This window comes from Vigna unguiculata, chromosome 9, assembly GCF_004118075.2.
Source record: "Vigna unguiculata cultivar IT97K-499-35 chromosome 9, ASM411807v1, whole genome shotgun sequence".
NCBI classification, from domain to species: domain Eukaryota; kingdom Viridiplantae; phylum Streptophyta; class Magnoliopsida; order Fabales; family Fabaceae; genus Vigna; species Vigna unguiculata.
In genome coordinates this window covers 31927932-31940032 of record NC_040287.1, presented here as the reverse complement: position 1 = coordinate 31940032, position 12101 = coordinate 31927932, and the positions used below count along the sequence as shown (strand labels likewise).

General features: G+C 36.1%; 3 protein-coding genes across 5 annotated transcripts; 2 read left to right on the top strand and 1 right to left on the bottom strand.

Annotated features, from left to right (window-relative positions):
* Positions 1 to 768: 768 nt before the first annotated feature.
* Positions 769 to 4730, top strand: LOC114196066 (probable inactive receptor kinase At4g23740). 2 transcript variants are annotated; one of them, XM_028086570.1, is made up of 3 exons: positions 769 to 1099; positions 1714 to 2975; positions 3702 to 4730. In XM_028086570.1, the coding sequence occupies exons 2-3, from the start codon at positions 1757 to 1759 to the stop codon at positions 4361 to 4363; spliced, it is 1881 nt and encodes a 626-aa protein (XP_027942371.1). In that variant the 5' UTR covers positions 769 to 1099; positions 1714 to 1756; the 3' UTR covers positions 4364 to 4730. The 2 variants fall into 2 exon arrangements, with proteins under 2 accessions (XP_027942371.1, XP_027942370.1); XM_028086569.1 differs by having other exon boundaries at positions 770 to 1106.
* A 144-nt stretch (positions 4731 to 4874) lies between these two features.
* On the bottom strand, positions 4875 to 7750 carry LOC114196067 (myosin heavy chain IB). 2 transcript variants are annotated; one of them, XM_028086572.1, is made up of 4 exons: positions 7455 to 7742; positions 6919 to 7195; positions 5752 to 5810; positions 4875 to 5589 (listed from the first exon to the last, which is right to left on the bottom strand). In XM_028086572.1, the coding sequence occupies exons 1-4, from the start codon at positions 7612 to 7614 to the stop codon at positions 5558 to 5560; spliced, it is 528 nt and encodes a 175-aa protein (XP_027942373.1). In that variant the 5' UTR covers positions 7615 to 7742; the 3' UTR covers positions 4875 to 5557. The 2 variants fall into 2 exon arrangements, with proteins under 2 accessions (XP_027942373.1, XP_027942372.1); XM_028086571.1 differs by having other exon boundaries at positions 4882 to 5589; positions 6919 to 7219; positions 7455 to 7750.
* Positions 7751 to 8897: 1147 nt separating this feature from the next.
* Positions 8898 to 11872, top strand: LOC114163067 (ubiquitin-conjugating enzyme E2 28-like). Its single transcript, XM_028047128.1, has 5 exons — positions 8898 to 9121; positions 9221 to 9299; positions 10284 to 10411; positions 10786 to 10890; positions 11452 to 11872. The coding sequence occupies exons 2-5, from the start codon at positions 9230 to 9232 to the stop codon at positions 11593 to 11595; spliced, it is 447 nt and encodes a 148-aa protein (XP_027902929.1). The 5' UTR covers positions 8898 to 9121; positions 9221 to 9229; the 3' UTR covers positions 11596 to 11872.
* Positions 11873 to 12101: the final 229 nt, after the last annotated feature.

Here is a 12101-nt window from a genome sequence, read left to right as displayed (position 1 = left end):
TTAGAAAGTTTGGGAATTGATCACATTAGTTGATTATTTTGTTAACAATGAATATGGATAATTATTTTTTTATTCCGGATAAAATATCAGTACTTAAAGAAAGTACGTATTTTTATATTTTCTATAATATGCTACTTTATGGGACTTGTCCTGAAGAGATTATTTTCATTACTTCAATTTATTTCACAACGCTAAATTTGGTTACGAAATCAATTATAAATGGAATTTAAGCAGTTGCCAAAGTGGCTTACGGTATTTATTTTGGTTTATTAGAAATTATGTGTTTAAACAGTTTCTAAAGTGGCTTACTGTATTTACATGTTTTCTTTATGTTTTCTTTGTTTAAATAAGCTGAGAAGATCAAAATGTGTATCATTTTTTAACTATCAAACAGTAAAATCTTCTATATATGCATAAAGAAATGAACAGTAAAAATGATAAGAATTTTTCTGAAGTGGGTGGCATCTTCTTCTATCCATGCCTCTGCAATTTGCATTCTTCCCAACAAAGAATTCTGTAATAATTGATTCAAGTAATATCCGTACGTGAAATGCGATAAAACCAGCAGGTAGGTACACATTCCTTTTTATTTTAGCCTGAGAAGTTTCTCCGTGTGAGTTAGTGACTGAATTATTATTATTATTATTATTATATATATATATATATATATATATATATTTGCATAAAAATATATAATTCTGCATATTTGTAGTTGTTTCATTAGTCTAAAACGCATATGCACACTGCAATTTGTGCGGCATAAAATAATATGTAATCTTTGGCTTCTAAATCATTACCGAATGAGTTTCTCTTACTTCAATTCAATTGCATGTGGCACTGCTGTTGTCGCAAGCGAATACAGCTCATCTACCATCACTACCGATACACCATCATTGCACTGACCCCAGTTTGGATTTCCTTCCTCTTAACTACTCCTGAACACAAGATGGACATGTATCTAATATGGCCCTGGACCCACTGCTTTTCTAGCTAACCCCCCAAATTCATCACTCTTTCTTTCTTCTTCAAGATTCCTGCCATGGTTTTCGAGGACACTGTGGATCTTTAACTATAGCTTGCTCAATTTTTGGATCAAGAAGTGAGTTGTAAGTATTCCATTTTTTTTTGTTCTCTATATGCTATCTGTCAACTGTCAACTGCTCTCTGCCTTCCACCTTTTTATCTGTGTTCACTTGGATTAGTTCCAAAATGCAAGGAAAGAATAAACCCCAAATTTTTAATATTTTTAATTCTTTTCTGGTGTGCACAAACGCGAAATGTTTCTGCTGTTCATGTTTCTGATTGGCTCCATATAATGGTGTGTTTGTCTGCTGTCAAAAGTCTTGGCCATCATCAGCAGGTTGCTATTGGCTGCCTGTTAAACTGACTTTTAGCTTCAAAGTTTAGGTTTGCATCGTTTTTTTTTGTAGTCATTAAGGAAAACAATCGAGTAGGTGAACAAAAAAATGCTATTAAGGTTAATTTCCTGGTCAAACATGAGCTGCTTATTTTGACCTAATAGATATACTTAGTATAGTAAAATGCACTGTGTATTCAACATGTCTTGTACACAACTGTCTTTGGTTCGGGTTTGCGTATATATTGAAAATACTCTGGTTTATTAATTCTCTAATTAAAGCTTCGATGTTACTCCAGTTTTGTTTCGTGTAAAGGTTACCAATATCCTGAGTATAGGTATTACTTTGCATCCAGGTTGTGTTGAACTGTTGATCTTCGTTTCTCACCAATCCAGAAAATGGACAAGAAGCTGCCCCTTCTGTACATTTTTTCAGCAGTGTTGATTAGTGTTGTGGCTGAACCAGTGGAGGATAAGCAGGCGCTGCTTGATTTCCTTGACAGCATGAATCACTCTCCTCATGTCAACTGGGATGAGAACACTTCTGTTTGCCAAAGCTGGAGAGGAGTGACTTGCAACTCTGACGAGTCTCGAGTCACAGCCCTTCGATTGCCAGGAGCTGGTTTGAGTGGTCCAATCCCACCCAACACTCTGAGTCGCCTCTCAGCACTTCAGATTGTGAGTCTCAGATCAAATGGTATATCAGGCCCTTTCCCTGATGGTTTCTCTGAGCTGAAAAATTTGACCAGCCTCTATCTTCAATCTAACAAGTTTTCCGGGCCACTACCAATGAATTTTTCAGTTTGGAATAATCTTAGTGTTGTCAATTTATCCAACAATTATTTTAATGGGAGTATCCCTTTTTCAATTTCAAATCTGACTCATCTCACTTCTTTAGTCCTTGCCAACAACTCCCTTACGGGTGAGATTCCTGATCTCAATATTCCTAGCCTGCAGGAACTGAATTTAGCAGACAATAACCTTAGTGGGGTTGTGCCTAAATCTCTTCTTAGATTTCCTAGTTCAGCCTTTGCTGGTAACAACCTTACATCAGGAACAGCACTTCCTCCGGCCTTTCCTGTGGAACCACCGGCTGTTCCTCCACGGGAAAAATCCAAAGGACTCAGTGAACCTGCATTGTTGGGTATCATCATTGGTGCTTCCGTGCTGGGGTTTGTGGTGATTGCAGGTTTCTTGATTGTGTGCTGCTATCGGAATGCAGATGTGGATGTGCAGCCAATGAAATCCCAGAAAAAACAAGCCTCTCTGAAAACAGAATCTTCCGGAAGTCAAGACAAAAACAACAAAATTGTCTTCTTTGAGGGTGGCAATCTTGCATTTGATCTAGAGGACCTGTTGAGAGCATCTGCTGAGATTCTTGGCAAAGGTACCTTTGGCATGACATATAAGGCTGCTCTAGAGGATGCAACCACTGTGGTGGTCAAGAGGTTGAAGGAGGTCGCTGTTGGAAAACGAGATTTTGAACAGCAGATGGAGGTGGTGGGGAGAATAAAGCACGACAATGTGGATGCAGTGAGGGCATATTACTACTCAAAGGAAGAGAAACTCATAGTATATGATTACTATCAACAAGGCAGCGTCTCTGCAATGTTACATGGTATATTGAACCCTTCTCTTATCTAAAACATTACAGATATATTATTATCTTCAGTTTCCCACACTTTTTCCAACAGGATTACTAAGGGGTAATTTAGCTTTCTGCAATCATATAATAGGAATTATTTTGTTCAGCTAGCCCAAGTCTGTACCAATAGGTGCCTGTTTGCATAAACAACATAATTGAGATCTTATTGAATAGGTACTTAGCAAGTAAGCAGTAATGTATAAGCTGGTTTAATAATTAAAACAGAAATCACACTGAATAGATTTTTGTAAGCTATTTTCATAATTTATCTTGGAGAACTTATTGAAATAAGCTGAACACAAGTTACTTAAGCTATTTTCATAAGCTTTTCTGAATAAGTTGTAAATAAGATCTTCCAAATAGAGTCATACTTGGACAAACTGTCATGTCATCCTAGTCTCTCTATCTACATGTCAACCCAAACAGTAGTAGTAGAATTAGACCCTAGAAGTATGTCGTTAGGGATGTTCTAAATTAAAATTTGTCCCTGACTGTGCATTAATGAATCAAGACTACTTCTAAATCGGTAAAACACTAAGTCTGTCAAATGGGTTGACTTTGGCTAATATCATTTGTTTTCCTAGTGCATTTTTCTTATAAGTTGTACTAAACGCTGAATTCAATAATTAGACCTCCTTCATACGTATAATTTTCTGGAAATGGCCAATGTGAACGTGTCGTTGCATGTCAATTATGCAGGCAAAGGAGGGGAAGGTAGAAGTGCTTTAGACTGGGATAGCCGTTTGAGAATTGCAATTGGTGCAGCGAGAGGCATTGCTCACGTCCACTCACAACATGGAGGGAAACTCGTTCATGGAAACGTAAAAGCCTCAAACATCTTCCTCAACTCACAAGGATACGGATGCATATCTGATATTGGCTTGGCAACATTGATGAGTCCAATACCTGTCCCAGCCATGAGAACAACTGGATACCGTGCACCAGAAGTAACTGACACGCGCAAAGCAACCCATGCATCTGATGTCTACAGTTTTGGGGTGCTACTTCTTGAGCTTCTGACTGGGAAATCGCCCATAAACAGCTCAGAAGGTGAACAGGTTATCCACTTGGTTAGATGGGTGAATTCTGTTGTTAGAGAGGAGTGGACTGCAGAAGTGTTTGATGTAGAGCTATTGAGGTATCCCAACATAGAGGAAGAAATGGTGGGGATGCTACAAATAGGGATGGCTTGTGCTGCAAGAATACCGGATCAGAGACCGAAGATGCCTGATGTGGTGAAAATGGTTGAAGAGATTCGCCGTGTAAATACGCCAAATTTACCATCTACAGAGTCTCGGTCAGAAGTTTCTACACCCACACCTCGTGCAGTGGACATACCTTCTACCTCTGTTCAACAATGATATTCTTTTGTTCTGATGAATAGTCGTTAAGATGTAATCAATTCAATTATATTCTTAACAGTAGAAATGATATCCATCGAAGGGACTTTTGGTCCTTGGGAGTTTGCAAAACATATTTGCTCTGAGTAGTTAAGCTACCAGTAACATCAAACCGGGTCCCTTTGCTAGTAATAATTGTGTGTATTATGCAGTCAGGGAATCTTTAGAGTCCGTTATGCTGTCAGTTCGTGATACCTACTATGAACTGCACACAGGACACCTAATACGGTGTTTAGTAATTATTCTCAGTCCACTTTGATTGTCGATGACAGATCTGTTCCACTAGTCAACATTAGAAAAATAAATAAATAATTTGTCCTACTTCGTACTTTCATTTTGTAATCGAGACTTTTATTATGTATTGTTTGTTAAAGCTCAACATGAAACTAATATTTACCAATTTACTTTCAGATGAATCAAAACTAAAAGGCAAATGTAATATACTTTTTATCACTGGTAGGAGAAAAAAATCTGCCAACTGCCAAAAGGGAGAAGAAATATAACATTGAAGACAACTGCCAAACGCTCATAATTCTCCGTTATACAAATATATACACTCAGTGTAAGTTTTCTCTATAGGTTGACGTCCATTGAACCTTCCATCAACAAACACTGGGAAAATCTATTAATTCCTGTAATTTCAGTGAAAGGAAGGGAGAGTGATACAGACTTTTGGGGCACGCAGATGAACCACGAGGTATAAGCCTTGTCCACTACAATAGAGAGTTCGTTAGGTCAAATCTTTTGCCACCGGGACACGAATTAGGATACAACTCACATCTGATTGTATGTTGCACTAATTCTTACGCACGTCCAACAGCAGCAACACAATTTTCCCTTAGACAACCGTAGTTTCAACTCAGTACCAAAGGAATCTAAAAGCATGGTTGTATTGCCGTTTGAAAGCTTCCAAAAATACATTTACCATTAAAAAAAAATACATAGTCTATCGTTCTTCTCCAAAAGTAAATTCAATATATAAGGAACAATAATCCAAACATGCCATAAACGATTAAAGCATATACGGTGGTAATTTCACCCGTGCAGTTTGCTTAAACTTGTAAGAAGAACCTTTTCGACACAATCGCTCAACAATCTTTTCCTGTACGTATATCCAGCAAGTTACAGACATTATCACAAAAATACAAAAGAAATTCACTTCCTCAAAATTCTTGTTTTGACACCGCCTGAAATATATTAAACAAAGTAAGATAAGACTAAAAACATGCAGCTGAAAGTACTATAATAAGAGAAATAAGAATGCAATGTCGACCTAGATCATTAATTCCCCTTCCAAGCACCCCGCCCCACCTTAAAAAAAATGGAGGAAAAAAGAATCCTCCACATACCTTCAATTTGCTCAAATTCAATCTGCTTAACCAAGTCGGATGATGCATTATACTCAAACCTAAAAAGGAATTACGAAGCATGTATTTAGTGCTAGATTAAAGTCAAGAGAATTTCGTAATAATGATTGAAAACAATACTCCACAGAATTTACAACAACGACATTGTAAAGAAGACCATACAAAACATTAATCAAACATGTTGGGTTAACGTAATATATTTGGTTTGGGAAAACCACATCTCATGAACACATTTTAGTCCTTGATTGTTAGCTTCGAAATACAGTATGGACCATGTCTATAAACAACAAACAACTCACTAGAAACAATTTAAAACTTGGGGTTAGAAAATGTTAAAGAAAGGGCATACGACATACACATAAAAAAACACATAACCAGGTTATAAACAGAAAAGAAAAACATGTCAACTGCTTATTGTCTTACATAACTAAAAGTGAGACACTCAACAGAAAAGTAAAACAGAGAGACAACAGAAAAGGGATCAGGGAATGCAGTCATGTTGCAGACATCTGCAATACAGGTCTACACTGCGTATACCCAGGGGTGACGTTTTCATGTTTATCGGGACCTATCTTGTGAGTATTAGGACTTCAGAAATGGGATACTGATCTTAATAGCAGTCAAGGGTCTAACGAATTACTTAGAATTCCCATTGGCAATGGACCATAATTCTCATACATAATCAATAAATTTATACAGCTGCCACAGACACACCAGATATCATCGTACATAACCAAGATAGACAAAGATGAAATACTGGGATGGTACAGAAAATGGATTAACTTCTTATAATCTCTAAGTGTTTTCAATGTTTTATAGTGTAAAACTTCAATCAGTAATCCACACAGAAGAATGCAGCTCAACTAAGTAGCATGAAATGTAACAAGATTTGCTGAAACAAGGAAAAAAATTCTTTTAACTTTCCAAAGCTAATTTGTAAGCATACCATCTCTATTTAGACCATGAATTTGAAAATGAAGGATCACCAACAAAGTCAATTGTTTGCTAGCATGTATATACAAAATTTCTAAACACATTCTGTAAAAATTCCCAGGGACCCACTGTAGATCGTGTAAACAATCACATACAAGTACAATTACAAAGGATGGAGCAATGTAAGAGCGAGCAATAGGTGTAAACTCCAAGTACCTATTGGAAGAAACGACCTCAGGTTCATAAGCTTCAACAAAGGCAGTGATGATTTCATTCTTTCTAGCGCTAGCTATGAGCAAATCATACTCTGTCGGAATTATAACTATAAGAAAGTTATCAGTTAACTCACTGACACAAATTTTCTCAACCGCCGCAAGGGCTATCCTCCGTCTGAGGGAATCAGTTGCAGGGTCAATTAGGTAAACCGCAAAATCCGTAATCATCAGATATCGATATTTCATCTTCCCAGAACCAGTGAACTTCAAAACTTTATCTGCAAATAGAACAATCTGATCACCTGAAAACAGAACGCCACACAACATTTAAGATTTTCACAAATTACTCTGTGTCTGTTTTTCTTCTATAACAATACATACGAGTTTCATGAATTGTAACGCGTTATTAACATTACAACAACCGCACTCTTCAATTTCATAAATAAGATGCATATTAAAATAACGGGTATAAGAGTGATAGAAATTATTTTTTATTTTGAAAAAAGAAAGTGAGGTTTATCACAGGGAAGCTTCAACCTTGCTTGTATAGAAGCTTCATCACGTTGGGGTGAGAACGGATGTCGATGTAGTCCCGTTTACGGATCTTCTCTTCCGGTTCCTCTTGTTGAACCTGAGAGGATTCATCCCCTGGAGCGTCTTCGTTTTTGGAATCGTCGATCTGATCCCCTTCCGACATCCTCCACCGTGTTAGCCAAATCAGAAAGAAAGGTTGAGATTGGAAGAGTGGTTACGAGTTATGAGTTGAGATCAATGAGTCAACTCGCCCGCGTTGAGCCGTGTGTTGGTCCAGTGGACCCCATCCAGCTGGCTCTCGTTCATTATTTCTAGCGTTCTCACCTTCGTATAGTCCAATTCCACTTTTTTTTTTTTTTTTATTTACCTTCATAATATTGATAATTAATTATTACTTTATTCTAGTTATAAAAATACAAACATCTCATTGCCAGAAAAAAATACCCAGTTTTCTCCTTGTCACCTTCCGCGGTTTGATTCTACTTCCTGTCCAAATCCACTGATTTGTGAGATAGAAGTTTCTAGAATAACATATCGATAAGGCAGAAAATTAGAGCACATGTTTTGTAATTATTCAACTATCATATATATAAAGAAAAGTAGACAATGATGTATGAAATTAATTGAATTAATTAACGTGTACCGTTTTATTGTACATAATGGAATTATAATAAAAGCATATCTTAATTATTTTAAAAGTATTAAATCATGTTTAATATTTTATTTTTAACCTAATGGTATTTATTCCTTACTTTTTCTATGGTACATGCATCTATTAACAAAATTCAATTATGCAGGCGCACACATAAACCTAATAATGCTTTAATAATTATGTGGAGTTGGTGGTATGGTAAAGTAGATTTCTTGCTCTAACTTTTGATTAATAACTAATGAAAAAAATAGGAATGCATTAAGAGGAAAAGGAACACGGTTAGAATATATTGATTGAGGAATAATAGGATAGGATCGGAAAGAAAGATGGTTTGTTTTAGGTGCCACTTTTTGACCTGGGTGGGAAAAAGGAGTGGATTTCGTACAAAAAACGCTAAGTAGGGACCCACGACCGTTCGCTTATGCTTCCTTCATGCGTCTTCGAATGACGAGATGGTCGAAAGGAGAAAAATATGGAAAAGAGGGTAATGGTTTGAGTAAAAGGAAAATTAAGGAAAGTGTTAATATTATTTTTGCTAATAAAAAAAAGTTGTGAAGATGTCTGTCCATAATAACAAAATTATTTATGCATGTTTTTTGTAATAATAATAATTCTTTTTAATTTTAATTAAAAATAATCTTAATTATTAATAATCATAAAAACTTTTTATTTTAATTTTTCTTGTTACCTACTTTTTTCATTTTTCTTATGTCTTCGAAAGAGAAGATAGGATGGGAAAGTAAAATTAATAATAATTGAGAAAAAGAAAGAATAATTATAGCGATAAAAAGAAAAATAAGGGCGGGAGAGGAGAAAGAATTGTAAAAAGGAAAGGGGAAGGAAGAAGGCAAGAGGGAGTGGATCGATTCCTATCAGCTGCACCAGACATTTATAAAAGCACTTTTCCATCCCCAAATCCCTCACAATCTTCCATTTTTGCCTTTCTCTCTCCTTCGCCACACAAAAAATAATACAAAACAAAAAGAAAAGAAAAAACTAGAATAAGAATAAGGAGAAGGTAGAGTAATCACGTCTATCTACCGAGATCTATTCCTCTGTTTATGTTTTGTTGCGTTGTGGCTAATTAATTTCTCATCTGATTTTCGATTTCGGTTAGGTTTTCGTGATGGCGTCGAAGCGGATCTTGAAGGAACTTAAGGATCTCCAGAAGGATCCACCAACCTCTTGCAGCGCCGGTATTTTTTTTTATTTAATTTGTTTTTTCGTTTTGTTTTGTAAGTTTGGTTTCGATGAAAGAACTTTATACGATCGCTGATTCTATATCGTTGAATGATCGTGTGTGGTATTTTCGAAATTAGCATAGTAGTTTACCCGTTCGTAGATTGTTGTTACTGTATGGTAACAGTGATCTAGGCATGATTTGGGGCTTCTGACAATGAATCGATTGTGCTCATATTTTGGTATTAACTAAAATTTTTATACATGTATTTGGGACGCTTATGATGATCGGGTGGTGCTGTGTGGACGTTCAACAATTTTTTGTTATTGTTATAGTACATTTTAGGGATGTGTGATATTCTTTTTCGTTGGAACGGATTCTGTACGTGTTTTAAGCTTTAAAAAAAAATTACCTGATAAATGATGATATCATTTTCTGGACGATGCCTCTGTTACCCGATGCCTTGCTGTGTGTTTCATGGTTAAATTTGCAATAAGGAACTGGTTTACCTGCAGTTGAGGACAGCGATTGTACATGTTGTTCCTCTCTGAGTATTACCCAACAATTGGTGTGATCATAAGTATTCATGACCCTTATTCCTCGTTTTGGATCGCTGCTTGTGTTATTGTCCAACCTGATTGAAGGGGTGATCCAAACTAATTTCTCTGCTAGGTTACGTAAAATCTTTTTAAGATAGTCATATGACCTATACCTTTATTGCCAATTTGACGATTAATGGTATATTATTATGACGAGATTAATTGGTTTATTTCGAAGACGTGTAATTTTGCTGTTTCCTATTCACATGGAGTTATAAAATTAAATATAGTTGGATAAACCTGTTGGAAATTCGCTTTAGGACTTAGGAATCGATTGAACGCCTGAGATGTGCTTGTATATTGGGCCTTAGGGATGTGTTCAATCTAGCTATGTGTTGTTATCATTTAGAAAAACTTGGTGCTTATCCCACATTTGTCGTTTGTTTTTTAAAATATTGCAGGACCTGTTGCTGAAGACATGTTTCACTGGCAAGCAACAATTATGGGTCCTCCAGACAGTCCTTATGCTGGAGGTGTTTTCCTCGTGACTATTCATTTTCCTCCAGACTATCCCTTCAAGCCACCCAAGGTTTGTATATATGAGATGTCTATTTCTATAATATTTCTATATTTCCTTTAATTCTGTACCGGTTGTGTTTTAAATAATGCGATAGTACATTTTTCCCACTTGTTTAGCTTGTTTGGAGATTTTATGTTCTAAGGGAGCCTTTTTAACAGTGAATGCTTCCATGGAACTCTTATTTCTTACCAAGAATTAAATCTATTGCTTGTTCTCAATTTTCAAAATAGTACAAATTCTAGCGATTACATTGTTGAAAATTTTAATGAGAATTCTGTTTTGTGAATATAAAACATTCTGTGTTGTATAGCGTCATGAGTCCTGTGCGGTACAAGGCCTTCAGTTTATCTTGTGTATACTCATGGATTGTGAATGCCTTTCAGGTTGCATTCAGGACGAAGGTATTTCACCCAAATATTAATAGCAATGGAAGCATTTGCCTTGACATCTTGAAGGAACAGTGGAGCCCTGCCCTAACTATTTCCAAGGTTTGTTTCTTCTTGGTTTTACATAATAAGTTATTCCTTAAACTATGTTTTGATCATTCTTCCTACTTCGAAAAGTTGCTCATACTTAGATGTGTTCGCTGCTTTATTGGCACATGATCCTAATACTTGTATTCAATTTCTATATACAATATTAAAGTTGCTTTTAAGCTATGATCCTATATCTGTCTACGGTATCATTAAAGATGTTTGACCTCAATATTTGTTAATATTATAGTCATTTTTTGTGGAACGATGTAAACTAATTTTGCTAATGAAAAATTAAAATATTTGTATTTCTTTACAATGAAGTCCGAATAGACGTTTTAAGTTTGGAATTATGTTGTCAATTGAGTAATTCTCATGGAAGGAACGGCCATATATAGCTTGATGGTTGATTCTTTTAAGCAGCCAAGCAGTTGTTTGGCTCTTGTAGTTGGGGTTTTAAGCCGTCACCGTTCCAATTACTTGTTGTTTGGAAGAGACTATGTCCAATTACTTGTTTGGAAGAGACTATGTCCAATTACAACTAAGCATCGTTTACTTTGTCTTTGCCGTGTTTAGGTGTTGCTCTCAATTTGTTCCCTGTTGACGGACCCCAATCCTGATGACCCTTTGGTTCCCGAGATCGCCCACATGTACAAGACAGATAGGACTAAGTACGAGTCAACTGCGAGAAGCTGGACCCAGAAATATGCTATGGGTTAAGTGACCTGTGGTATGTGTGATGGAGAGAGCCTTTCTACTTCCAATGTTTAGGCCTCTCAGCCCTTGTATGAATATTTGTTGTTTTCGATTATGATTAAGGCCCCTCCATTTGAAGATGAAAGGGGGAAAACGTTTATACTACTCTTGGTTTTCAAATGGTAATTTAGAACAGTGAAATGTGGCCCAAATCAAATGTTATTCTCAAATTTATAAACCTTCTACTGGTGCCATTGCATGTTTATTATTTTTTCCCTTTCAATTGAAGAGTTTCTCATTACATGTTAGTTTTCTCATCTAGCGCAGATCGATGTAAAAAGTCTTAAGTGAGGAAGGTTTTTTTTAAAATAAAGTCAAAAATTACCATCGCTCAATAATGAGATCATCAGGAGGATAAATTATCGTAAGCTATGTATTATAACACCTTACTCCTATAATTATTTATTATACGAACTTGGTACTTCTCTTTCGAAAAATGAACATTAACTTGTCTTATTTTGTTGGGGGAA

Coding starts and splice junctions, on each gene's coding strand:
- LOC114196066 (XM_028086570.1), top strand. CDS start 1,757: ATGGACAAGAAGCTGCCCCTTCTGTACATTTTTTCAGCAGTGTTGATT. Junction 2,976..3,701: donor CGTCTCTGCAATGTTACATG/GTATATTGAACC, acceptor TCAATTATGCAG/GCAAAGGAGGGGAAGGTAGA.
- LOC114196067 (XM_028086571.1), bottom strand. CDS start 7,614: ATGTCGGAAGGGGATCAGATCGACGATTCCAAAAACGAAGACGCTCCA. Junction 5,811..6,918: donor GAGGTCGTTTCTTCCAATAG/GTACTTGGAGTT, acceptor ATTCCTTTTTAG/GTTTGAGTATAATGCATCAT. Junction 5,590..5,751: donor TGAATTTGAGCAAATTGAAG/GTATGTGGAGGA, acceptor AATATATTTCAG/GCGGTGTCAAAACAAGAATT.
- LOC114163067 (XM_028047128.1), top strand. CDS start 9,230: ATGGCGTCGAAGCGGATCTTGAAGGAACTTAAGGATCTCCAGAAGGAT. Junction 9,300..10,283: donor ACCAACCTCTTGCAGCGCCG/GTATTTTTTTTT, acceptor AAAATATTGCAG/GACCTGTTGCTGAAGACATG. Junction 10,412..10,785: donor ATCCCTTCAAGCCACCCAAG/GTTTGTATATAT, acceptor AATGCCTTTCAG/GTTGCATTCAGGACGAAGGT.